The 27,175-nt window shown below is 51.4% G+C and overlaps 1 protein-coding gene across 1 annotated transcript in view; it reads right to left on the reverse strand.

The window, feature by feature from the left end:
- Window positions 1-1,261: 1,261 nt before the first annotated feature.
- Window positions 1,262-27,175, reverse strand: part of CRY2 (cryptochrome circadian regulator 2) — a 36,595-nt gene continuing 10,681 nt past the window's right edge. The window contains exons 2-12 of the mRNA XM_007519095.3: window positions 25,233-25,341; window positions 22,981-23,123; window positions 20,555-20,739; window positions 19,400-19,488; window positions 18,036-18,176; window positions 17,009-17,320; window positions 16,657-16,808; window positions 16,330-16,532; window positions 15,955-16,047; window positions 14,380-14,522; window positions 1,262-3,346 (exon numbers count right to left, since the gene is read on the reverse strand). Coding sequence (XP_007519157.1) covers window positions 14,383-14,522; window positions 15,955-16,047; window positions 16,330-16,532; window positions 16,657-16,808; window positions 17,009-17,320; window positions 18,036-18,176; window positions 19,400-19,488; window positions 20,555-20,739; window positions 22,981-23,123; window positions 25,233-25,341 — 1,567 coding nt within the window. The 3' untranslated portion in view covers window positions 1,262-3,346; window positions 14,380-14,382. The remainder of the gene's footprint in view (window positions 3,347-14,379; window positions 14,523-15,954; window positions 16,048-16,329; window positions 16,533-16,656; window positions 16,809-17,008; window positions 17,321-18,035; window positions 18,177-19,399; window positions 19,489-20,554; window positions 20,740-22,980; window positions 23,124-25,232; window positions 25,342-27,175) is intronic.

Genomic DNA, 27,175 nt, shown 5'->3' on the forward strand with positions numbered 1-27,175 from the left:
TTAAGGCTTGGCAACTTTCTTCCTGACTTCATAGCTGACTACTGAGGATTCCTTATGTTGCTTCTCTGTTCCCTTCAGCAACTCTGCTCCTGGTCTTCTCTCCCCTAGGAGGGTTAAACTGGGGTCTTTGGAACTTCAGGTCCTCCCTCTATTGAATCCTTTTACAGGGTGTGGACTGCTGGACACTCCTGCTGCTGGCCAAGATAAAGGCCCCAGCTTTGGTGGGTTTAAGAGCATCAGGCCCAACCTCACTCTCTGGACACCTGTGAGATCTATCTGCAGAGGTCCTATCCTTTACCTCTTTCTGAAGAAGGGGAGAGATTTCTGGAATCCTGTTTGCAAATCTGACTCTCAACTGATTATGCTGCTGCTGCTTTTCCTACAGTGCTACATCCAGAGAGGAAGCAGATTGTGGCAACACCCCCCTCCCCACAGCCCCAGCCCCTAGGACATTCTACCACCTTGCACCATAGGCCTTGGCTGCCTGTCTTCTCCCTGCCCTGGGCTCCCACACTACCTCCCCTGCTGTCTTAGCTCAGCATCCTTCCGTTAGGGCTACACAGTCAGCACCTGCTGCTCGGGTGCTCAGCCCCTCCTCCCCAGAAGCAGTCTTGCCCAAGTGGGCACTAATAGTGTGGAGTGTGTGTGCTCAGCTCAACTAGGGAGCAAGCATTCTCAGGAGGTCAGGAGACTATGGGGGTGGGGCTGGGGGGAGGAGAGACTCTTCCAGAATCTAAAGCCACATCACAGAGATGCAGGGAGGGACAGAGGGGTGGGGAGACCGGGTCTCACTGGGAAGGAGGTCAGCTGGGATTTCAAAGCAGAGCCAAGAAAGAGATACGTCTCAGGGTCACTCTTCTTCCTTTCTCCCTTACCTGCTCTGCAGGGTAGCTTGTCCTGTTCTTGGGTAGCCTAAGTGGGAAAGGATGGAGCTTGAGAGCCTAGAGAGGACCCCGCAGCTGGTTGATCTTCAGGGGGTGAAGTCAGGCAGACTGGATCATTGCAGGAGGGCACTCAGAACCGCACCCCAGGCCAGGAGAGCTCTGTGCTATCCGGGCCCCTCGATCCCAACTCTGACCCAGCCCTGGAGCTGCCAGGAGCCCCCTCTGTGTGTTCACCTAGGATCCTCCCCCATGCCCACCTTCCCCCTCCAGATTTCTGGCTCCTGCAGAATCCAGCTGGTCTGGCCTGAGACTTCACTCAGATTCAGACTCAGTAACTCCCAGTCCCCGGATCGCCCACAAAATGAGGACAGCACAGCTTTGCTCAGACAGGACCTGACATTTATGAAACAAGTGAATATTCACAAACAGTGGGAGAGACACACCTTCCCAGCAATAGAAAAATCTCTGTAAAGTGCATTTTGCCTGCAACTCTCTCTACGCCATGCTGGCCTGTGTGTGGGTCAGGATTTGGGACAATGCTGTGGCGGACATCTGTGCCGGTAGAGGGGAGGCATGAAGCCAGTGGGTGATCCCTCTCCTCACCCCACCCCTCCTCTCCATTCTCCAGGGAGGACATGCTGGGAGAGTGGGGTCTTCACCTTAGGGAAGAGAGCCATCATGGCATCAGCAGGAAAAGGGATTTACCCAGATGAGGAAATACTGACTCTAGCCCTGTGGCCCTCTCGGGTTCTCAGACCAGACCCTACAGGTTCGCTTAACTCCCCACTCTGGCAACAGCCTCTGAATCCCTTTCCTTCAGGCTGGGTGAAGGGAACAAGGAAGTCCCAGTCCAAAGCTATAAACACTCATAGTCACCCGTGCCAGCCTCCCAGGTGGTTATGGGCCATTTCCAAAGAGGGTGACAAGATTTGACAGTCAGGCTCCAGAAGCAGCTGTCTGGCAGAGCAAAGCCGAGGACACCTCAGGAAGAAGCCTGCCCCTGCCGTGTGACGGACAGCTCAGGAGAAGGGACCTGACCCCAGGGTGCTGGTCTGAGGACCGAAGACAGTGAGGGTTAGTGCCAGGGCTGAGGGGGTTAACAGCTAGATGGCTGGGAAAGGTCACAGGGGAGGTAGAGAGGAGGAGGCTCAGAGGCCAGCTCCATGTCACTTGTAAGGACAAACTCCAAAGAGCAATGAGCCTCGCAGTTACACGCGTACACGCATGTGCGCGCACACACATACACACACACACACACAGACACACACATGCATGCAGGCACACATGCTTTGTGGCTCTGGTGCAGGCCACAGGGTGGAAGGAAGACTAGCCCCAGCTGACCACACAGCCATCTTTTCATCACTGGATGGTGGGCAGGATCAGGGGAGGCTGAGCCACTCTGGAATTCAAGGCCTTTTGTATTTGCATTCCTTGGCTTCTCTGGGCAAACCACCCACCTGCTTCCAGAACGAACAGTGTGCTTAGTGGTGGGAGCTCCACTGGGACTGGGACCTGGCCCAAGTATTCCTGGCAGTCTCCACCCTAGTCCACCTGCCCGGGGGCATAGGGCCTGGCCATGGGAGAGCTGTCATGGCAGCCTGCATGCTGGCCAGTCTCAGGCAGGGCCCAGAAGGTTCCAGAACACAGACCACAGAGTGGCCTCTCTGGCTGGATGTCAGCATGGCAGTGCTCTGGAGTATGACCTGAAGGCCAAGGGTTTATACCACTGAGAACGGCTGCATCTAGGCAGCTCAGACTGGCTCTCCATTTCCAGGAGAGGAGCAGTATGAGCTGGAACTCTACTCCTAAGCGGAGGTTTTCAACCCCCGCCCCCCGCCCCCTGCCCCCAGTGATGGATGTGCTGCCTCGGCAGAGGGCACGCTAGTCAGCTGCCCGGGGGTTGGGCCACATGATGGTGGCAACTTTCAGAACTGTCTACAGCCTTGTGCTCAGCCAGTCTGAGATGCCTGAGGAAAGGTCTGGAAGACCCAGTGGTGGGGAATGTTAAAGCAAGAAGTCAGGCCAGGTGACTACACCGGACAGTACCCATCCACTCGGGCCTGCCCAGCCTTCAGGGAACCCAGCAGGGCTCTGGATGCCTCTAGAACAGGAGCAAGTCCAGTGCCCGCCCGGAGGCCTACTATTCGCTGACCAAGGCATTAGGCATGAATGGCTGGGCTGCAAGTTCTGGCCTTGACCTCTAGCATGGCTTCTGGAGGCATAGGTGGAACTGCTACAGGTTCCCCTACAGCCCAAGCACACTCAGAAGCACGAGAGTGTAAACAGACGCATGCACACACACGCACACGCACACAGGCACGCCACTGCTCCCTCCACACACACACACAGGCTCGCTTCGGTTCTGTCTCTGCCGGTGTCCGCTTCTCTGCAGGGAGCTCTCCGCGGTCGTCGAGGTGGCTGTTTGGGCACCAGGCTTTGCTCGCAGAGCTTTGCAGTTGCAGCTGAAAGAGGAAAATACAGAGAAAGGAGCATTCAGGAGGCTGCTCAGTTGCCTGGTGACCAGCTCCCCTGGGAAAGCTTGGGTTGGGGACTGAGAAGAGTCTGAGGAGCCACACAAGCGACAGCACCAGGGGACAGGGCTGTTGCTGGGATGCCACTGGAGCCTGAATACTGGCCCTCTGAGGTGTTGAGGCAGGGTGCCCTCTGCTCCCAGGTGAAGGGCAGCAGAAGAGAGAGGGGATATGAAATTTGCAGTGTTTGAATCTGCTGTCAAGATGAAGAACCAGAAAAAATGGCTAGAAGAGAAGCTGGCCGGGGTTGGTTGTTTTGAAGATGAAGGCAGGGAGTGGGTCCAGAATATCAGGCGAGCAGATTCCACATGTGGAGAAGTGTGGAAGATCCGGGGAGGGGAGGCTCAAGGATGAGTCATTTTTGAGATGTATGACATCTGGAATCTAGGGCAGCGGGAAGACATGGCCTCACTGGTGTGAACAGAGGACGGGGGAAGCCTGTCACACTCTGTCACGCTGCCAGGGGGCCTGTCTAGCGGGGTCAGTGTGCCTGAGAGCTCTGCCTCCGCCCCTCCCCCCATGGTTCCACACACGGTTCTGTGAACTTTTTTTTTCTTGCCCCCAGGGTTATCACTGCTGCCTATATGACTCCACTATTCCCAGCGACCTTTCTTTCTTTGTGCTAGAAGGTGAGATGCAGAGAAATATATAGAGGGAGACAGAAAGAGATAGGAAGGGAGAGATACAGAGAGAAAGAGAAACACCTGCAGTACTTCTCCACTGCTGGTGAAGCTTCCCCCCTGCAGGTGGGGGCCAGGTTCTTGAGCACATGGTAACATGTGCTCTATTGGGTGAGCCAGGCCCCTCCATGAACCACGGGCCACTTTAACTGTTGGTGAGGCAGACTGGAATAATAAGGTCTGCTGAGTCTATGGTAGGTCACACACTTGTACGTTAGTAGAACTGTGTCTTCTCCAGATTCACATGCTGAAGTCTTTTGTTTTTAAAGAATTTTTAAAATGTTTATTTCCTTTTTGTTGCCCTTGTTTTTATTGTTGTTGTAGTTATTATTGCTGTTGCTACTGATGCCGTTGTTGTTGTATAGGACAGAGAGAAATGGAGAGAGGAGGGGAAGACAGAGGGGGGAGAGAAAGACACCTGTAGACCTGCTTCACCACCTGTGAAGTGACTCCCCTGCAGGTAGGGAACTGGGGGGCTTGAACTGGGATCCTTCTGCCAGTCCTTGTGCTTTGCGCCACGTGCGCTTACACATGCTAAAGTCTTAACCCTGGGCGTCTCAGGTGTTGACAGTAGTGGGAGACAGGGCTTCTAGTCTGTGTGTACATCAGAGAGGAAGAGACCAGAGCACGGCTCCACTATTTCTGACATTCAATTTTTGTGTGTCTTTTTAAAAAAATATTTTCATGTACTTATTTATTTACTTTTATTTTATTTTATTTTTATGTATTTATTTTTTTTAATATATTTTTTAATATTTATTTTTATTTATTTATTCTCTTTTGTTGCCCTTGTTGTTTTATTGTTGTAGTTATTATTGTTGTCATTGTTGTTGGATAGGACAGAGAGAAATGGAGAGGGGTGGGGGAAGACAGAGAGAGGGAGAGAAAGATAGACACCTGCAGACCTGTTTCACCGCTTGTGAAGCGACACTCCTGCAGATGGGGAGGCAGGGCTTGAACCGGAATCCTTATGCGGGTCCTTGTGCTTAGCGCCACCTGCGCTTAACCCGCTGCGCTACAGCCCGACTCCCACTTTTATTTTTTAATTTCTTATTATCTTTATTAGATAGAGACAGCCAGAAATTGAGAGGGAAAGGGGTGATAGAGAGGAAGAGAGACAGAGAGACACCTGCAACACTGCTTCAGCACTCATAAAGCTTTCCCCTTGCAGGTGGGGACCAGGGGCTTGAATCCGGGTCCTAGCACACTGTAATGTCAGTGCTTAACCAGGTGTGCCACCACCTGGCCCCATACTTATTATTGGATAGAGACAGAGAGAAATTGAGAGGGGAGGGGTAGATAAAACGACAGAGAGACACCTGCAGCCCTGCTTCACCACTTATGAAGCTTTCCCTCTGCAGGTGGGGACCAGGTGCTTGAACCTGGGTCCTTGCGCAGTGTAACAGGTGCGCTTAACCAGGTGTATCATCGCCTGGTCCCTGTTTTCGTCTTTCTTGATATGGTGTGCTAGGGTTGTACCTGGGGCTTCATGCACACACAACATAAAACTTCTGAGCTACCTCCCTGGCCTGAGAGACAAGGTGCTTGAAGAGAGAAGTTTAGGGCTGGCAAGATGGCTCACTTGCCTTGTGCATTTGCTTTGTCATGAATACAACCCAGGTGTGAATCCTGCACTCACCACACTGAAGGAAGCTCTGCTTCTATGGTCTCTCTCTCTCTTTCTCTCTGGAAAAAAATAAACAAAAAAAATACAGCCTGGAGCTGCAAAGCCCCAGTGATGACAAAGAGAGACAGAGGGTGAAAGAGACATTTAGATGATATGATTAGGGGTTATTGCTGGGGCTCAGTGCCTGCACCACGAATCCACTGCTCCTGGAGGCCATTTTTCCCATTTTGTTGCCCTTTGTTGTTGTTGTTATTATTATTGTCATTGCTGCTGCTGTTGTTGGACAGGACAGAGAAATGGAGAGAGGAAGGGAAGACAGAGAGGGGAGAGAAAGACAGACACCTGCAGACCTGCTTCACTGCCTGTGAAGCGACCCCCCTACAGGTGGGGAACTGGGGGCTCAAACTGGGATCCTGGGGGGCAGGGAAAAAAAGCCCGGGATCCTTACGCTGGTCTTTGCGCTTTGCGCATGTGCACTTAAGCCACTGTGCTACTACTCAACCCCCTGTATACTTGGTTTTTTAGGGTAAAGCCGTCCTTCATCTGAATCTTTAGAATATGGTAACCTAGGGAGTCAGTGCAGCGGGTTAAGTGCACGTGGCACAAAGCACCAGGACTGGAGTAAGGATCCCGGTTCGAGCCCTCGGCTCCTCATCTGCAGGGGAGTCACTTCACAGGAGGTCAAGCAGGTCTGCAGGTGTCTATCTTTCTCTCCCCCCTCTCTGTCTTCCCCTATCTCCATTTCTCTCTGTCCTATCTAACAACAACATCAACAACATCAATAACAACAATAACTACAACAACAAGAAAAAACAAGGGCAACAAAAGGGAAAATAAATAAATACATATATAAAAAAGAATATGGTAACCTAGAAAAGAGTTCAAGGGCCAGTGACCGAGCTTAGAAGACGGGGTGAAGGAGGGCTAGTCAGGTGGCTGTCCTGACAACAATCGGGGTCTGTGTTGTGTCGGGCACGACTTAGCTGTGGGCAGGCCACTGAGGGAGGTGGCAGTGTTCTGACCTCAGCTAAGTCTCAGTGGCCCAAGTCCCTTTGTGATGAGTTCAAAAACTTAAACACAGAAAGCCTAGGTTTGGATAGGTGTGGAAGTACTAGTCTGTCCTTGTCTGCAGAGTCGAGGTTAAACTAGTTACCCAGGCTGCTGGGTCAGTAGAAAGGTGACAGTCGTGCTCTCTAGCTCGGCCTTAAGTCTAGGCAGGCAAACGATGACAACAGCACAAAGGGGAAGGGAAAAGTGGCTAGTGGGGGAGAGGCACCAAGGGAAAAATCGACTCAGAAAACCTGTGCTGAAAAATCAATCTCTCGGTTGTCCAACTCATCCACCCCGTTATTAATACCAGAGACATAGAAACAGCTGGAGAAAGTAGTGCGTGGCTGAGGCGCACACAGATGATGTCAATGAGGGCTGCCTCCTAGGCACCTCTGTCTCACATCCCCTCCCATTTATTGACTGCCAACGGGGAGTCCCCATTATTTTTCCACCAGGGTTGTATGAATCCACCACCTCTGGTGGCCATCCGCCCCCTTTTTAATTTCCTTCTTTTTTTAATTTTATTTTACAGAAAAGAGAGAAATTGAGAGGGAAGGGGACATAGATGGGGAGAGAAAGACACCTGCAGACCTGCTTCACCACTTGTGAAGCAACCCCCCCCCCACAGGTGGGAAGTGGGGGCTCAAACAAGGGTCCCTGCACTTAGCACTATGTGCGCTTAACTGGGTGTTAACTGCTTGGTCCCCTGGGGCCCCAAATCTCTAAGTGCACCTTCCCCCGACCTCCCAAGAGGCGTGTAGGTAGTGTGCACATGGGGCTGGCATCGAGGCAGGACACCCGACGCTGAAGGGCTGGTGGGAACTCTGGAGCCTGTAACCAGGTCTCAGATGTTGCCTTCTCTTCCCACAATGGTCATCCAGAGCCTGGCTGCGGCACAGCGTCAGCCGCAGGGCCATGCGGACATGAAACCAGGCCTGGGTGATGGGCAGAGCCGAGCTCTCGGCTCAGTCTCTAAACTTTTTTTTTTTTTTTTTTTTTTTTGTCACCAGGGTTTTATCACTGGAGCTTGGTGCCAGCACTATCCATTGCTCTTGGTGGCCATTCCCCCACCTTCTATTTGATAAGACAGAGAGAAATTGAGAGGGGAAGAGGAGATAGAGAGGGAGAGAGAAGAAGACATCTGCAGACCTGCTTCACCTTTTGTGAAACGTGCAGGTGGGGAGTAGGGGCTCGAGCCTGGATCCTTAAGCATGGTGGCCTATGAGCTCAACCAGGTACACCACAGCCTGGTCCCCTCTCGACTCAGTCTCATTCCTCCAGCTGGGCACAGGCCCAGCACAACTCAGGCTGAAAGAGGGAGAGGATGCAAATCAGTTAGCAGCTATCAAGAAGTGCCAGGCAAATAAAGTTCTGAGGGGACACCCTGTCCTAGATTCTCAACTTCGGGTTAGGAACTGTGAACCAGAGAGGTAACACTTGCGTGACATCCCCAGAGCCAAGAGGGGCAGGCTGGGGTGCAGACACCGGTGTGTCATGCGGGTCCTTTACTGAATGTTACAGTGCAGGCTCTGGCTGGGAGGCGTTTTGCCAACTGTCCATGGGGAAGGGAGGAATGATTCCTGGCCTTGAGCCCTCTGTATTCAACGGGGCTGCTCTGTTGACCAGCAAAGGGACAGATGGATGCTGAGCTGCCCCCGGCCCTGAGATTGAAAGCACTGGGCCAATGAGAAGAATGCACACAACCCCAGGCGGATGGAATCCTGAGCAGTCAGCAGCTCTGAGGGGTGTGGGGGGCAGCTGGAATGAGCAGCATGCCAGGGGTCAGCTTGCTGGTGTTTGGTGAATGCTGGACAGTAAGAGGGGTCTGGGTTGGGGGTGAACCTTACAGGTGTCAGGCAGTGTCTCTCCCACAAGAGGTGTTGAAACTGTAGGCCAGCCCCTGCCTTGTGAAGTGCCAGTGGGAGAAACAGTCACAAAAGTACAGTAGTCAGAGATAAAGGGAGGTGTCTTCCTACTTAGAGCTGAGGCATCTCATAAAGCTTATGTGTACTGCCTTGAGTCAGGACACGAAAACTGACAGCGGTGAGAGGAGTGGGGGGAAGGGAAAGGGGTGAGGGCAGCAAGCCAGTTCAGGCCACAAGCCACAACTCTGTGCTCCATTCTGCCCAGTGTGCTGACTCCGATGAAGTAATGACCCCACAGCCAGCGACACTGAGAGGCCCGTGCCAGACAGCACTGTGATTTTAGCTCGGTGGCACTGTGTATGCACTTCTTCAGAGGCTTTTCACAAATGGTTTCTCGTTTTCGTTCCCTGACGCATAGGCTCGGTGGGAATGGCAGGTGATAAGATGCAGTGATCACTGTTTAATAGATGAGGATGCCGAACAGCTTTAGGCCCAGATATTACCCCAGTACAGAGTGAACTGCAATGGAGCCCTCCCTTCCTTCCTTCCTCCCTCCCTCCCTCCCTCTTCCCTTCCTCTCTCCCTTCCTTCCCTTGCCTGCCCTCCCTCTCCCCTGCTCCTGGCAGCAATTCCCCTCCCCCTTTGTCTTTATTTGATAGAATAGAGAGAAACTGAGAAGGGAGGGGGAGATAGAGAGACAGAGAGACTCTTGCAGTACTTGCTTCACCACTCATGAAGTTTAACCCCTGCAGGTGGGGAGCTGGGGCTCAAATTCAGATCCTTGCACATAGTAATGCTGGTGCTTACCCAGGTGCTCCACCACGCAGTCTCCCTCCCTCCCTCCCTCCCTCCCTCCTTTCCTTCCATATTGCCACTAGGGTCATCACCGGGGCTTGATGAAGCCAGAGAGGGGGAGAGAAAGATAGACATCTACAGACCTGCTTCACCGCCTGTGAAGTGACTCCCCTGCAGGTGGGGAGTTGGGGTCCCAAACCGGATTCCTTACGCCGGTCCTTGCACTTTGCGCCAACTGCGCTTAACCCACTGTGCTACTGTTCCCCACCCCCCCCGCCCCGCCCCGTCTTTCTTTTTAAGGAAACTGCCAAGTCATCACTGTGGACGGACATCCAATTTTTCTTTTTTGGATAGAGACAGAGAGAAACTGAGAGGGAAGGGGGATCTAGAGGAAGGAGGGGCAGAGGGAGGGAGAGATGGGAGATCTGCAGCACTGCTTCACTGTTCATGAAGCTTTTCCCCTACAGGAGGGGACTGGGCATTTGCAACCAGGGTCATGTGCATCGCAACATGTGTATTCTACCATGTGCACCTTGGCTGCCCCCCATCTCATTCCCCATGATTTATTCTCTCTCTCTTTACACCCCTGCCAACTGTTTCATGCGGAATTAGATGCCATTAGCTTATTCCAGCAGCCCGGACACAGACACAAACTTTCTTTCTTTTTTTTTTAAGTATTTTATTTATTATTTTAATGAGAGAGAGAGAGAGAGAGAGAGACAAGAGCCCAGAACACTGCTCAGCTCTGACTTATGGTGGAGCTGGGGATTGAGCCTGGGACCTCAGAGCCTCAGGGGTGACAGTCCTTTGCAAAGCCATTGTGCTGTGTCCTCAGCCTCGACACAACCTTTCTACGCTCTGGTCTTCTCATCTGCCCTGGTCCTGAATTGTGAGCCAGAATGAACTTTGCTTGCAATCCCAGATAGAAGAGATAACTAAGCAACAGCATCTAAAGTAGCTGGTGCTCTTGGAACAAGACAGCACAAAACTGTCCGTCATGCCCTCCAGATCAGGGCACCTAGCCTGCAGGGCAAAGTGCACAGCAGTGAACACTCCGGATGCTCACGCCAGAAGGGCCCACCAGGCCCTGGCATGGAGGAGCTGAAGCAAACAGTCCAGCAGCTCCCCTGACGAAACCGCTTTCTAACTGAAGGACCCAGACATGGCACTGAATGACTCAAAGAGGACAGACATACTTTAGAATTTCCCAAGACAGACAGAAAGGCAGTTTCCGGGTGGTGGCACATCCAACAGAGCACACAGGGGTAAGGAGCGGGGTTTAAGCCCCCCAGTCCCCACCTGCTGGGGGTAGGGAAGCATCACGAGCTGCGGAGCAGTGCTGCAAGTGTCACTACTTTTCTCACTTTCTATCTCCCCCTCTTTCTCTGTCTCTACCAGGAAAGGATAACACAACACAACACAACACAACACAACACAACAAAACGCCACTGTTGAGTGGTGGATTCATCATGCAGGCACTTAGCCACGGTAATAACCCTGGTGAGAGAAAGAAAGAATGAGAAAGAAAGAATGAAAGAAAGAGAAGGAGATAGAGAAAGAGAAAGAGAGCGAAAGGAGAGAGACAGAGAGAGAAAGTTCTTACCTTAAGGAAGGTGATATTTAAAAAGAAAAACAAACAAAAGCTGCATTGAGGGACCTTCCAAGGAAGTTAAGAAGACAGCAGGGAAGCACAGAGCTGAACCCACAGCAAAGTAAAGTAAGAAAGGACAGGACTCTAAGGCGCAAAGAAGGGTGGTGGCTGCAGGGCCCTAGTCATGGCTGGCAGAGTGACTCACAGTACCCAGTAGGCCTTATGAAGGTAAGTGCTGCCCCCTGCAGGCCACCTGCAGAAACTAGCCGGGGGGGCAAAGGTGTCTTGCCCACAGCTTCACATCCCGTCTCGGCTTTTTTCTTGCTGAACTTGACTCACTTGGATAGGTAGAAAGAGATCCCCTCCCGGATTAACCTCCTGAGCTGGCAAAGAAATAAGAGTTTGGGGAGTTGGGCGGTAGCGCAGCAGGTTAAGCGCAGGTGGCGCAAAGCACAAGGACTGGCGTAAGGATCCCGGTTTGAGCCTCTGGTTTCCCACCTGCAGGGGAGTCGATCCACAAGCAGTGAAGCAGATCTGCAGGTGTCTATCCTTCTCTCCTTCTCTGTCTTCCCCTCTTCTCTCCATTTCTCTCTGTCCTATCCAACAACAACAACAACTACAACAATAAAATAAGGGCAACAAAAGGGAATAAGTAAATAAATATTAAAAAAATAAATAAAAAGATTTCCTAACACACGGGACTACCTACATCCAAGTTAGATGACACATCATTTAACTAAGTAACAGATACGAGACTAGGCTAGGGTTTAGTGTACTGGACATAGGTGTGCACGTAGCCATAAACCTAAGTAACAGATACGAGACTAGGCTAGGGTCTAGTGTACTGGACACAGGTGTGCACGTAGCCATAAACCTAAGTAACAGATACGAGACTAGGCTAGGGTTTAGTGTACTGGACACAGGTGTGCACGTAGCCATAAACCTAAGTAACAGATACAAGACTAGGCTAGGGTCTAGTGTACTGGACACAGGTGTGCACGTAGCCATAAACCTAAGTAACAGATACGAGACTAGGCTAGGGTTTAGGGTACTGGACACAGGTGTGCACGTAGCCATAAACAAGGCACACTCATATAACTCAAAGTCAAAGTGCTTAATAATGGTGCAAGTGCCTAAATAAGGCATCATAAGTTCTGTAATTGATTGGATTTAGACCAAATTAATAGCACCGCCTAGCAGAAAAGCCCCAAGAAGACAGACTCCCCAAAATCTAACTCTGGTTGGGCTCGACAAATGATACTCAACACCTAAGCAACTGAGAAAATCCAAGATAATCAGATGAAGAAAGGACTACAAAAGTTGGATAAGGGCAGGAGACCGGCCCACTTAATAATGGCCTATTTGGTCAATATCACACCATCTGATCATCTGGCGTCCTAGTTAGGGAATCCTTGGATCCCCATACACATATGATGGCCCTTGACCTCTAAAGTGTCCCTCTCTCCACTACCACTGGTCGCTTCCATAAGGAACAGCATCTTGTGGGCCCTCTGAGGGCCTTGGCTCTACCATAAAGCAATGATGGTAGGGATAACCCCAGTCTCTAAAGGGAGGCTGGGGGTATCCTACCCTGCCACTTGAAAACAACTGGTCCTGAAATGAGTGCAGCCTACAATGTTCCTCAGAGTGACCATGAGCTATAAGCTCAGACTAATAGGTGTTGGAGGATGGGTCCCACTGTCCCAGAAAGTCTAGGCCATTGTTTCCATGAGGTCCAAGCAGGTTGACCCCCAACTCTCCCTTTGGGTTGAGACATAGGAAGGTTCCCCTGACCTCCTGAACTAATGATGGATGGCTTCTCTGGAATGGGGGCTACCTTTCTGCACATGCCCCTCCTCTCCCCTCAAAACAAAGGCTATGAATTACTGTACATTGTGTTTGGCCTAACTTGAAAGCCACCACGTAAGTTCTTGCTCAACTACCTCCCCCCTCCTCTCCTCACCCTGAGGTGCCTGTAATTTATCCCCGGGGAACTATGCATTGTGAAGCTTGTGATCAAACCTTGTGTGGTGATTCTTCACTTGTGATCAAATAGTTTGCAGGTCAAAATGCGGCTATGCGTTGTGTTGCTCTGTGTTTGGGTTAATGGTTACCTTGACCTTCTCCCTGGGTAATGGGTATATGTACTTGCTTTCTCTCTCAATAAATGAGTTGCCCCACTGAGGCTCTCCCCCAAAAAAAAGAAAGAAAGAAAGAAAGAAAGAAAGAAAGAAAGAAAGAAAGAAAGAAAGAAGAGTTTGGAGGCTGAGCAGTGCCACCTGTTGAGCATACACAGGACCATGCACAAGCAGCCTGGTTGGAGCCCGTTTCCCAGCTGCAGCGGGGAAGCTTCGCGAGCAGGTCTGCATGTGTCTCTCATTCTCTCTTCCTCTCTATCTTCCTCTTCCCTCTCAACTTCTCTCTGTCCTATCCAATTAAAAGAAAAAGGCTAGGAGCAGTGGATACATAGTACTGGCTCCCAGCCCTGTGATAACCCTGGTGGCAAATAAGTAAAGAAAGAAAATGGAAAAAAGAGAGAGAGAGAGAGAAGGAAGAGAGAAGAATTTTACTTTAGGGGCTGGGAAGCTCACTCTTTAGCATGTGTGAGGACCTGGGTTGAGCCCCTGGTCACCATGCAGGAACGCCATGCACAGGGAAAGAGATGCGCTCAGCCAGGTGTGCCAGCGCCCCGCCCCACTATGCAAAGGGGAAGCTTCACCAGCTGACGGAGTGGTGGTGTAGTGTCTCTCCTTCTCTTTCCATCTCTCTTCCTTACCCTCTAACTGGGGTGGGGTGGGGAGAGTACCTCAGAATTGCACAGGCATGAAGCCCCAGCAAAGCTCTGGTGGCCAAAAAGGATTTTAAGATTTTTGTAGAAAGAGGCAGAGAGACAAGGAAAGACCATACAAAGCATGGAGCTTCCTTCAGTGCTGTGAGGTCAGGCTTAGGCCTGGGTCATGCACATGGCAAAGCAGCACAAACTCTTGCTCACCCAAGGAATCTACTTTTAAAATTCCCATAAATTTTAGAAGTTGTAAAGTCAGGATGGTAGAATTTTAAAGCTGAAATTCTTAAAAAAAAAAAAAAAAAAAAGCCATGTGATTCCCCACTAGGTTTTATGTTAGTTTGCATTTTGATGCTACTCTCATAAATGGTGCAATGGAGGGACAGAGACAGAGAGAGAGAGACCACAGCACAGAGGCTGCCTCCAGCGAGGGGGGTTAGAGTCGACCTTAGGCCTCATGTGACAAAACAGGTGCGTGGGACGACCCAGGTGAGCGATCTCGCCGGCCCTTGCTGTCCCCACCACATCCTACCCTCCCCCTGGAAGCAGAATCTGAGCTTCTGTCACTCACTCTTCAGACATCCTTGCTTGGTGGCTCTGGGATGGACAGCTCAGCCACCCTGGCCCGTTTGCTTAGCTCTTCACCAGGGGGCTCCTCGGCTGCTTCCAGCTTGCGCTTGGGGGAGGCTGGGCCACTGGTGAGTGACCTTGGACCTGCAGGGAAGCAGAGCACAGTGTCAGACTGCAAGTGGAGGCTCTGGGCTGGGGTCTGTGAGACTGCTCATCAATGCAGCCTCACAGCTTGCTGCTGCTCATTCCTCCCAGCCCTCCTTTCAGCATGGACCCCACCTGGAAATGTCCAGGTCTGTTGGCTCGGGCTCATCTTTTGGTCCCCAAGACACACAGACCCCAGGTCCAAGGCTAGCTTGGCCTGCCTGCTGTCCTTGGCCTGGAGGTGAGGCACTCCCTGTGATGCTTGCTCAGCCTCTTCAAGCAGGAGTGGGTGGACCCTGGCCAGTGGAGTGAGACTGACTGGATAGACCAGAAAACCCGTTTCCACACACCCCTACTTTTTTTTTCTTCGCCTCCAGGGTTATCGCTGGGGCTCCGTCCCTACACTACGAACCTACTGCTCCTGGAGGCCATTTTCCCCAGTTTTGTTGCCTTTGTTGTGTCCTTGTTGTTATTGTTATTGTTGCTATTGCTGTTGTTGTTGCTGGATAGGACAGAGAGAAATCGAGAGAGGGGAAGACAGAGAGGGGGAGAGAAAGATAGACACCTGCAGACCTGCTTCACCACTTGTGCAGCGACCCCCCCTGCAGGTGGGGAGCCAGGGGCTGGAACCAGGATCCTATGCTGGTCCTTGTGCTTCACACCACGTGTGCTTACCCCGCCACACTACTGCCCCCCATTTTTATTTTAGATAGGGAGAGAGAAAGGCAGGCACCTGCAGACCTGCTTTATCACTTGTGAAGTGCCCCCCCCCCCAAATGGAAGTGGAGGCTCGAACCCATGATCTTACAAGGGTCCTTGCACATAGTACTATGTGTGCTTAACTGGGTGCGCCACTGCCTGACCCCTTTATTTTTTAATGAGTGAGAAATACAGAGAGACAGAGAGAACAGAGTATTGCCTAGCTCTGGCTTGTGGTGATTCTGGGGATTGAACCTGGGAACTTAGAGCCTCAGACATAACAGTCTTCTGCATGGGAGTTGGGTGGTAGCACAGCAGGTTAAGCGCATGTGGTGCAAAGTGCAAGGACCGGTTAGGATCCTGGTTCAAGCCCCAGCTCCCCACCTGTAGGGGAGTTGCTTCATAGGTAGTGAAGCAGGTCTGCAGATGTCTCTCTGTCTCTCTTCCTCTCTATCTCCCCCTACTCTCTTTAATTTCTCTCTGTCTCTATCCAATAACAAAAAATTAGAAAACAAAACAGTCTTCTGCATAAGCATTATGCTATCTCTCCCACTCTCCACCTCCCACCCAAAGCCACTTGTCATCTGAAATGATCCTGTATGGTTCCTTCTCCATCTCCCTTAGACAGACTGACAGCTCCATTGGGGCAGGGACTTAGTCTGGTATTGGTGCTCAATCCTCAGGGACTGCTGTGCCCTGGTGGGCCTGGGCCCTGAGGCCAGTGGCTGCTCACCTGCACTGCTGGCGCTTCCAGCCTGGCTCGAGCTTGGCTCTGCCATGGGGTTGCTAAGGTCCTCAACACAGGAAGGCACAGAGGCCAGCAGACCTGGGGCAGAGACAGAGGAGGAGTTAAAACCCATTCTGACAGGACTGCAGAGGTCCTCAGGGCAAGTGGAAGCAAGGCAGGGGTGGAGAGAGGTGATGAATGACTGGCAGCTGACTCTGAGGTTCTGTCTCCACCCACTGGCCACAGCTCCCCAGAGGCTTGGGCCCTGTGCACTGGGAAGGCAGCTTGACAGCCTGGAAGTTGGCAGACATCTAGAATTGCCCATCTGTGTCTGAGCCCTTCCCTGCCCTGTGGCCCACCCAGCCGGGACTGGCTCCTTACACAGGCCCCGGTAGCGGGAGAGCTGCTGGTAAATCTGCTTCATGCGCTCGATGTTGAGCCGGCTGGTCTCGGCGTGGTTGACGATGGGCCTCGGGTAGTCCACCCCAATGATGCACTTAGCTGCCTTCTGCACCGACTCGGGGGCATTCCAGGGCTCATAGATATATCTTGAGGGGAACCCCTTCAATTTGGGTAGGTATCGCCTGGAACACACACCCCGGAAGCCCATCATCATGTGGGGCCCCTCCTTCGAAGAGCCCAGGGTATCCCACCTTAGGTGGCGGCCCAGGGTGGGCAGGAGCCAGAGAGCCTGGCCTGCAGCCTCACCGGATGTAGTCTCCACTGGGGTCCGTGCGGCGGCCGAAGCCCACGGGGCAGTAGCAGTGGAAGAACTGCTGGAAGAAAGCACTGCAGGACAGCCACATCCAGCTGCCTGCATTCACGCTGAAGTCAGCGTCCAGGAGCAGCTCATCAAAGACCTGGGTGAGGGAGGGGAGGCCTGTCAGTCTCCTCAGGGACCTGGCGCCCATCTCTCCCAAGTCACCACGGCACCCCATGGAGGAGTCACCACAACAACCCTCTGCTGGGCAAGCCAAGGAGGACCTGGAGGGGAGCTCCTGGACCGGGGTCTCCCCTCAGGCTCCCATCCACAAGGGGACTGCCCTGAGAGGGCACTCACCCTGACTCCACTCTCCCAGCTGACCCAGAGGTCCCCGCGGGTGAGGAAGCAGGCCACAGCGTGCCGGGCCAGGTGGTGGATCCAGCCCTCCTGCCGGAGTTGGGTCATGATGGCGTCGATCCAGGGGAAGCCAGTCTTGCCCTCAGCCCACTTGGCCAAGGCCTCAGGGTTGCGATCCCAGGGGATCTGGATACAGATGGGGTTCCCCTCCATGCGGTCAAACCTGGGGTTGTTGGTAGCTGCCGTGTAGAAGAACTCTCGCCAAAGGAGTTGCCCAAACAGGGAGAGTGGGGGTGTGCTGTTCCGCTTCACCTGGGGGTAGAGGGAAGGACACGGGTACAAATGCTGGCCAGGCACTCACTGTGTCACTCGGGTTTCTCCCAGAGAAGCCTGGAGTCACCATGTCTCAGTGGCTCCAAATTCCCTAGATTTGGAGGGACAGTCCCTTATATGAGGTGGCCTGGTATCCTGTGGATGGAAACCTAGACTCCCCAATACTGGGCCATTGAGTTTTGCTCTCAGGGGTCATTTTTTGGAATCTCAGAGGGAGTTTTTCTTTTCTTTTAAAATTTTTTTTATTATCTTTATTTACTGGATAGAGACAGCCAGAAATTGAGAGGGAAAGGGGAGATAGAGAGGGAGAGAGACAGAGAGACACCTGCAGCTCTGTTTCACCACTTGTGAAGTTTCCGCCTTGCAGGAGGGGACCAGGAGCTCGAACCCAGGTCCTTGTACACTATAACATGTGCACTCAACTAGGTATCACCACCTGGCCCCACTCAGAGGGAGTTTTTCTAGCAGTGCACATACACGTTGTATAGACTTTAGTTAAGTTGGTTATGCATACAGCAGCCTACATCTGAGGCCATGAGGGAAATAATCTATCAGACCTTTAGGCAACTGACTTTCCCCAAACCACAAAATCACTCAGCACACTGGACTACGCTCCCTGACACCTTGAAGCCCAGTAGGCCCTGGCCAACCAGGATGAAGTAGAGGTGAGGGGTGCACCTGTCCTGTACCTCACCTTTTTATACAGGTCCCACAGGCGGTAGTAGAAGAGGCGGCAGGAGAGGCAGCCGAAGCGGAGGTAGGGGCTGAGGCCTGTGGGGCTGGCCAGCAGGGAGTTAGCGTTCATCCGAGGTCTCTCATAGTTGGCAACCCAGGCCTGCGGCAGAAAGAGCATGAATGTCACAGAGGAAAAACTCTGAGGCATCCAGGGGTTAGGCATTTACCTAAACTCAAAGGACAGGCAGCCAAAGAGCTTGGATACCCTGCTGAGAATTTTCTCCCCACTTCCCCACCTTAAAAATATTTTATTTATTGGGAGTCGGGCAGTAGCGCAGCAGGTTAAGCACAGGTGGCACAAAGCGCAAAGACCGGTGGAAGGGTCCCAGTTCGATCCCCTGGCTCCCCACCTGCAGGGGAGTCACTTCACAGTGAAGCAGGTCTGCAGGTGTCTATCTTTCTCTCTCCCTCTGTCTTCCCCTCCTCTCTCCATTTCTCTGTCCTATCCAACAATGATGACATCAATAACAACAACAATAACAACTACAACAATAAAACAAGGGCAACAAGAGGAAATAAATAAGTATTAACAATATTTTATTTATTTACTGGATAGAGACAGAGAGAAATAGAGAGAAAAGAGGAGATAAAGAGTGAGAGAGACATCACTCTTAACCACCTCCCCCCACCCCCACAGGTGGGGACTGGGGGCTTGAACATGGTCTCTCTCTCTTTCTCTTAGTAGGGCCAGAGTACAACTCAGATCTGGTCTATGGTGGTACCAGGGATTGAACTTGGGAACCTCTAGGGCCTCAGGCATGAAAGCCTGATACTCTCCCAATGGTGCTATAGCCTGGTTGTTCTCTATTTCTAAGCAAGTGGAAACCAATGTCCTGGAGGAGGCCCAGGAAAAGGCGAGGAGACACAACAGCACAAAGCATTTGGTATCCTGGACTTTACTGACTGGCTGTCCTCTTAGTAGAGGGAACCTGCCCACAGATGAAAGAGCAACAACATGGCGTGAGTTCAGAATCGAAAGGAGCAAGATCTCATTCTGCTGCCAATCATATGACTCTGGGGAGAGTTGCTCAGCTTCTCTAAGCCTGTTTCCTAATCTACAAAATGGAAAGCCTAGAACCTACCTGGCAGGCCTTCTGGAAAGACTATGCCAACAGCTGCTTAGTCTAGAGGTACTCAGCCTGGTGATCAGTACTCACTAAATGGCAGCTGTTCTTATTGCTATGGTCTTTTCCAAAGACAAAGGTCTTTTTCATCTGTCAGCTAATTTGAGGTAAGAGACAAAGGACATGAACCTGACCCTGTATCTCCCATGGCATGAGTGTCAGCATTGGAAGTTTCTGGTTTCAGAAACAGGGAGCATACCTTCCGTTCCAAGTGCTTATCCAGGCGTGCCAGAGCCTCTGTCTCTCCTCCTTGCCAAACAGCAGGGCCGAGTCCTTCTGTGGGGAACCCTGCAAGAGTAGGAAGAGGAGGAGGGATTGGTTACAAGCTCAGCAAATGGGTGATGCACCACCATCTGTTCGTGGAGCTTTGTGGGAACCAAACTGCCCCCATCATCCTGGTTCTCTTTCCACTGTTACTTTTTCTCTCTTTTCTCTTGCCTCTCCACTTATTTATTTCCTTTTGTTGCCCTGTTTTTTTTTTTTATTGTTGTAGCTATTATTGTTGTCATTATTGTTGGCTAGGACAGAGAGAAATGGAGAGAGGAGGGGAAGACAGAGAGGGGGAGAGAGAGACAGACACCTGCAGACCTGCTTCACCACTCGTGAATCGACTCCCCTGCAGGTGGGGAGCTGGGGGATCGAACTGGGATCCTTATGCTGGTCCTTGTGCTTTGTACCACCTGAGCTTAACCTGCTGCGCTACTGCCCGAGTCCCTGCCTCTCCCTTTCTAACCACTCATCATTCCAGGCAGGAGGATCCAATCCTGGACGTCTCACCTTTTTAGGTTTTCTGGCAATGACAGTGGTTTCCAGATAAAACAAAATGGGGTAGGGTGAAGGCAAAGAGGTAGTCAGCTCTGGATGATGGCAGCACAGGGAATTAAACCTCAGGCTCTGCAGCCTCAGACAGGAGAGTCTCTTTGCATGGCCATTATGCTATCTACCCTCCCTGTAACCTGAGATTCGAGATGCAGCCCTTTCAACAGAAGCAGTCCTGGTTATCCTAATACTGAGAAGCTCACTGGTGCCAGCCCTAGGCTATGCCTATATATTGAGGAGAAAGTATTTAAAAAACGAAACAAACAAACAAACAAAAAACCCCAGAAGCATGGGCTGGAAACAGTTCCATGGATGACGACAAGAGACAAGAAGCCGGAAGGACAAACTCCAAAATGGAAGCGTTCTCTCTGGACAGAGGGAGAATAAATGACATTATTTTCACATTCATTTCTCTTTGTGTTTTCTCAACTGCCTGTAGTAACGTGTGTTCCTGATGAAGAAGGAGGAGGCCAGTGAGTTATTTTGCAGAAAAGGAAGACATCGGTGCAAGTGGTTTGGGGCAGGGGGCACACACCCAGCTCCTCGAGAGAGGGCACGCCGTAGGTCTCGTCGTGGTTCTCCTGGATCTCAGCCCTGCAGCTCTCCATCTGCTGACTGGTCACTGAGCCCACGGGCTTCCTCGGCAGCTCCATGCGGCTGATGATGGCCTGGAAGCGCTTGTAGGTCAGGGGCGGCTTCTGCCCATTCAACTCGATGATCCTGAGAATCCCAGAGCACAGTCAGTATCAAACACTCGGCACCATCTTGGGGGCTGGAGGGTGGTGGTGGTGCCCTCCCAGGAAAGAGCCCAGACTTTTGAGGTTTGGAAGGTGGTTCTTCACATCTGCTCTTGGCAGGTTTGTACCCCTAAGGGGGAGGGGGTGAGCAGGGGAGGCTCCATCTATTTTACTGAGAAGAAGAATGGAACCCAGAGAGCTGGAGGAGGTGCCTCAGGTAAAGGAGCAAGGCAAGGCCAAAGTGGGGGCTCAGTTCTAGATTCTCTGGTGCTGACAAGGAGTCGCCTGAAGACAAGGACTGACTGTATCACAGAAAAGCCCCCACTAGCCCTTGTAAGACTTGACCCAGGCCACAGGAATCCCCAGGGGCCTCCTCTCTGTTTTGGTATAAGGACAAAATTTGAGGGAATTCTCATTTCCTTCTTTAAATAAATAAAAAAACAACTATTTCTTCATTTAAAAAATTTTTATTTTATATTTATTTATTTGCTTTTGTTGCCCTTGTTGTTTTATTGTTGTAGTTATTATTGTTGTTATTGATGTCATTGTTGATGGACAGGACAGAGAGACATGGAGAGAGGAGGGGAAGACAGAGAGGGGGAGAGAAAGACAGACACCTGCAGACCTGCTTCACCACTTGTGAAGCGACCCCTCCCTGCAGGTGGGGAGCTGGGGGCTCAAACCAGGATCCTTATGCCTGTCCTTGTGCTTTGTGCCACCTGCGCTTAATTTGCTGCACTACCGCCCGACTCCCTATTTCTTCATTTTTATTTGATAAAACAGGGAACAACTGAGAGGGAAGGGGGGATAGAGAGACAGAAAGACACTGGCAGCACTGCTTCATCACTTGTGAAGCTTCCGCCCTGCAGGTGGCGTTCAGTAGCTTGAACCTGGGTCCTTGCGCATGGTAATATGTACACTTAACTAGGTGAGCCACCCAGCCTCCAGGGAGAGTTTTTCTTTTAAAGATTTCTTTTATTATTTATGAAAGAGAGAAGAGAGAACCAGAGCATCACTCTGACACTGATGCTGTGATTCAAACTCAGGACCTCACCCACTGAGCCACCTCCAGGACCACTGAGAAAGTTCTTTGAGAAGAGCTGTAAACATGTTCCTTTCTTGGGAATCAGTCCTGTCAGGGTCTCTGTTAACTAAAGCAAAGAGGAGAACAGTCTATTCTCCCTAACTCAGGGACCAAGGCTGGGGTTAACCAGCAGCAACTAATATTTAAAAGATGCTCTTTTCAAAAAGAAAGGTTTTTTTTTTTTTTTTTTTTTTTTTTTTTCAGACTAGGAAGCAGTGTCACTGAGGTAGGACAGAAGATTAAGGCTGCTTCTGTGCGGATGAGTTGAGAAGGTGTGACGCCAGATTCTCGCACTCTTGTTGACTAAGCTGCAGTTTACTCAAGCCCTGGCAGCTGGCAAAGCTCTGAGCTCCCTGCTCAGTTGTCGGTTGTCTCAGGAGCACTGGGGGAGAGGAGACTGGCCAGGCCCCTGCAGCACCTCCTGGCGCCCCTGGCACGTGGCAGCAGGAGGAGCTCCACTCCCTGGCCTCTCCTAGCGTGAACCCCCCCCCCCTCACGTGTGGGGCTGTGTGACCCCGCCTCCGGCAGCCACCACTGGGTCAGGGAAAGGGTGGGGAGCAGCGCTGGCTGACAGCTTGGCAGCAGCCCCAACAGCAACAGCAGGAGGGTGCCAGCTTTCCTGGCAGGGCAGGGAAGGAGTGGGCTTTCTTAGAGCCTGAAAGCCAGGAGACCTGTCCTGGGGGAGGGAGGCTTTTCTGTCGTTATTGGCTTCCTCCAGGGGTTTCTAGAACTTCTGTGGTGACATCAGATGCACGGCCTTGAAATCCAGATGGCCTGCGAGCCCAGGGGACTCATCCTGGATACAGTAACAGGGGCTCTGAGGGCAGAGGCAGGGCAGAGCATATCAGGAGCATATCATTGAAGGCTGTGTGTGTGTGTATTTGTGTGTCTGTGGGGGGCGGGGCTCACTGCTTTGATGCCTAGACCTAAAAAGTCTTTTTGGCCTCAAACTGGGTCAGCTTCCTGTCTGGCTCTACAAGCCCCAGCTTTGGCTCATTCTCTTCTAGCTTCTAGAAAATGCCACCAGCCTCAAAAATGCCAGGTACCTCTACTGTTAAACCTTAAGTTCTGCATATCAGGGCCCTAAATTTCCACCTCTTGCCAGGGGAGGCCTGACCCCCCTGGAAGCCCTTCTCTCACCTGTCCAGGTCGTACAGAGTATGCGAGTTCTCTGTCACCACCTCCACGCCGGCCTCCTTAGCCATCTTCATGATGGCGGTGTCCCGCTCCTTCCCAAAGGGCTCAGAGTCATACTCAAAGGTCAGGCGGGTCACCCCCCATTCCTGTGGGAGAGAACCCAGAATGCTCAGCACTGCACTAGGGGAAGGGGAAGCTGGGTGTCTGGCTCCTTCCTGAGATGGACAGAAGGACAAATGAGGGGCAGAGCAAAGGGGACAGCAGTCAACCCCAGGTTTTCGGGGTTTGGGGAGGGCAGGCCAGCGAGCTGAGGCTGACATGGCGCCTGAAGCTAGAAGAGAGTTGGGTCGGAGAGTCCTGTGCCTGCTGTGCCCTAGAGGTAGGAGACACAGCAGGAAGCTATAGACACAGCACTACCAAGGGAGCCCCCAGCCCAGGAAAAGGCCCTGACTCATAGGAGGAGACAGCAGGAGACAGGATCACTGCCCCACCCCTACTGGCCCCCTCAGCCTGCTAGATTCCCAGAGCTCTTCCGGCAGGCAAACTTCTGCCCTAGTTTTCTTGCCAGAACTGTGCTATGTGAAATGGCCTAATGGTTTCCACGGTAACACTTTGGAGGCCAGCGGCAAACAGAGTTAATAGGCTCCAGCTCTCAAGAGTCAAGAAAAGAGAAGTAATTCTTAGTCTAGAGGTCAGAGAATTCAGACAAGAGGGGACCGTGTGTTAAAAAAGGAAGAGGTGTGACTGGGAGGTGACTCAGTGGAGAAAGTATTGGACTTTCAATCATAAGGTTTTGAGTTCAATCCCTGGCATAGCATGTGCCAGAGTGATGCTCTGGCTCTCTCTTGCCTCTGTTTCATTTTATTTTATCGATAGGACAGCAAGAAACTGAGAGGGAGACAGAGAAGGAGAAAGAGAAGCACCTGCTATACTGCTTCACCTCTTGTGAAGGTGGGGGCTGGGCATAGAACCCAGGTCTTTGCATATGGTAGCTTGTGCACTCAACAGAGCGTGCCACCACTTAGTTCTGCTTTTCTCTATGAATAAAAAAAAGGATAGTAAGGGAAAGTTTTTCAAGTCCTTAGTCATTTCTGGTAGAAATATCTGGATCATTGTGCATTGTGTGCAGTGCTGGGAACAGTTTCACCCTGTAAAAAACTGAACAGATGAACGTATGGTGGATATGCTCTTAGCATAAGAAAGCCACCTTCCAACCCATGGCAAATATCTGGCTGCTGTGTCCAGTCTGGTGTGGTCCTGACTCAACTCTCCTTGGCCTGGAATTCTAGCACAAACCAGCTATGGAGTTCTTGCGACAGCCCAAGTTCCATGGTCAGCTGTTCTTACAGGTAACACTGGTCAGCACGCATAACTATCCCATGGCAACTTCCCCAAGGAGCATTTTTTTATCTTCTACTTCAGTATGATTCTCCTTCCCCCAGCACAGAGACACAGCTGCCTACTACTTGTCTGCTTCCTTCATTAGAGCAAAAGCCTTCTGCCTCCTTCACCATCACTCTGGGACCAAAGACAGTGCCCAGGACACTGCAGAAGCTCAACAAATATACAATGAATGAATGAATGAATGAATGAATGAATGAATGCATATTCTGGCTGTATCTTTGGGTTAGCACTAGCTAGGCTGGCTTCTGATGTGCTGGAATGGAGGGGTCACTGGAATGCAATATAGCCCTACTGTGTCCACTTTGCTTTTACTTTGCTTTTATTTGGGCCTTAAAACAGATGGGGGGGGGGGCGGTGAGCTTTCTGATAAAGCAAACAGAGGTAGGTCTATTGACACTCTAGTGAAGATTTTTTAAAAACTCATTTGCCCCAGTAGGAAGCAGGGAAACTCCCTCAGAACAGCAGGCTTGCTCCAAATAAGTAGAGCAAAGCAGGCCAGGAAACCTCACCCTCAAACTCCTGGCATTGAAAGAGCTCGAAGGAATCCAGCTGACAGCAGCCAAGAAAACATCTAAGGAAGCCAGAGGCATCAGGGTGGAATAACTTGCCACATCCTGTGTCTAGACTGAGCTGGGAACCTTCCAGCACAGCTCTGGGGTTTGCAGAATGCTATCCTTCACACAGTTTCCACCCCACCAGCAGGCAGCCTGGCTGGGTTTGCTCCCAGCTCCGCCTCTGCTGCAGAGGCTGGCACAGTCCACCTGTTTCCATGGCCTCACCCAGAGCAGCACCTGGTTCTGGTCTGCGGGGAGCAGGAGCCGGCCGGCTGCCCCGGGACTCCGCATGCCTACCTTGAAGAGCCTGGGGAACACATCTGCGGGCTGGCCCCGAACCACAAAAAGACGGGAGTTCAGCTTCCGTAAACTGGTGTCCAGATCTTCCAGAGACTGAAGCAGGAACCTGCAGGGTACATACCACCTTGTCAGTGGTCACACAACACAGAGTGGCCCTTTTTTTTTTTTTTAATTGTTGTTATAGTTATTATTGTTGTTATTGATGTTGACGTAGTTGGATAGGACAGGGAGAACTGAAGAGAGGAGGGAAAGACAGAGAGGGGGAGAGAAAGACAGACACCTGCAGACCCGCTTCACTGCTTGTGAAATGACTCCCCTGCAGGTGGGGAGCCTGGGTCTCGAACCTGGATCCTTACGCTGGACCTTGCGCTTCACACCATGTGTGCTTAACTGCTGCACTACTGCTTGACTCCCCAGAGTGGCTCTTTTCTAACAAGGCCGGAAAGAGCTGGGCATACCGCTATCAGTACCAGGATTCGGGCCTCAGGGCTCTATCTAACCCAGCCCTGATGTAGCAGAGGGTTGGTGCTCCGTCCCAGGAAATCCTGGGCAGCACGAATTCAGGCAGCTACTTAACCTCTTCACCGCTCTCCCGGCCCCCATTCTGTGATACAGAGTTGATGCCAGACCTACTTCAGAGTTGCTAAGAAAATCAAATAACAGGGCCTGGGCGGTAGCACACTAGGCTAAGCGCAAGGACTCGCTTAAGGATCCCAGTTTGAGGCACTGGCTGAAGTAGGTCTGTAGGTGTCTTTCTCTCTCCTTTCTATCTTCCCCTCCTCTCTCAATTTCTCTCTGTCCTGTCAAATTAAATGGAAAATATGGCCTCCAGGAGCAGTGGATTCACTGTGCCAGTACCAAACACTAGCAATAACCCTGGAGGCAAAAAAAAAAAAAAAAAAGAAGAAAAATCAAATAATGGATGAAAAACCGTTCAGTACATTCAGTGCCTGGCACAGAAAGAACAGGAGAAACGTGAGGTCCTTTTAACTCCTGATGTTTTGCTGGGACCGGTGGACAAATCACTTTCCTGCTAAGTCTCAGGTTCTGTGTATAAATAAATCTCCACCGGGTACAAGGCCACATGAGAATTGAAAGGGAGAATGGGGGAGGGGGTGACCTGGGGAAATCAGTGCAGTGCTGTGGTGTGCGAGCCCGAGGTCCAGAAGAGGATATTACACAACAGGCTTAGTACATCCCACCTCCCTGCTCTAACGGAGCCCGCGCCTCTGCAGCTGGGATATGGGTTACACACACTTTCTGTCAGAGCCCCACAACCTGGCCTGGTGCCCAGCCCTTGGGCCTTTTTTTTTTTTTTTTTTGGATAGGTGACTCATTCTTCAGGCCTCTGGCATTAGGAAGGTCTTAGCAGGTACATCCCAGTAGGGCAGCCTCACCTACTTCCCACGGTGGGGCTGGAGTACAAACTATATTCATGAGGTCACAGAGGTGGGGTGGGGGGACGGACCTCCAGATTCTCCGGGACCTAGCCTAAAAGCTGGATCATCGTGGGAAAGTGAAAAGAGATGCATAGCTGCAGACCGTCTTCACTATTTTGTTTTGTAATTCAGTGAAATTAAGACTTTATTTCGGGGCTGTGTGGTGGAGCACCTGGTTGAGAGCATGTGTCACAATGCTCAAGGACCTGGGTTTGAGTCCCTGGTCCCCACCTGCAGGGGAAAACTTTGCGAGTGGTGAAGCAGTGCTGCAGGTGTCTCTCAGTCTCCTCTATCACCCTCTTCCCTCTTGATTTCTGGCTGTCTCTAGCCAATAAATAAAGGTTAAAAAAAGACTATTTCTTCTTTACTTTAACTGATTTATTCATTTACTGGCTAGAGACAGAAACTGAGATGGGGGGAGTGAAAATAGAGAGGGTGAGTGAAAGAGATATCTGCAGCACTGTTCACCACTTGTGAAGCTTCCCTCCTGCTTCAAGCTCC

The sequence above is a fragment of the Erinaceus europaeus genome, chromosome 17, assembly GCF_950295315.1.
Source record: "Erinaceus europaeus chromosome 17, mEriEur2.1, whole genome shotgun sequence".
Classification (NCBI taxonomy): domain Eukaryota; kingdom Metazoa; phylum Chordata; class Mammalia; order Eulipotyphla; family Erinaceidae; genus Erinaceus; species Erinaceus europaeus.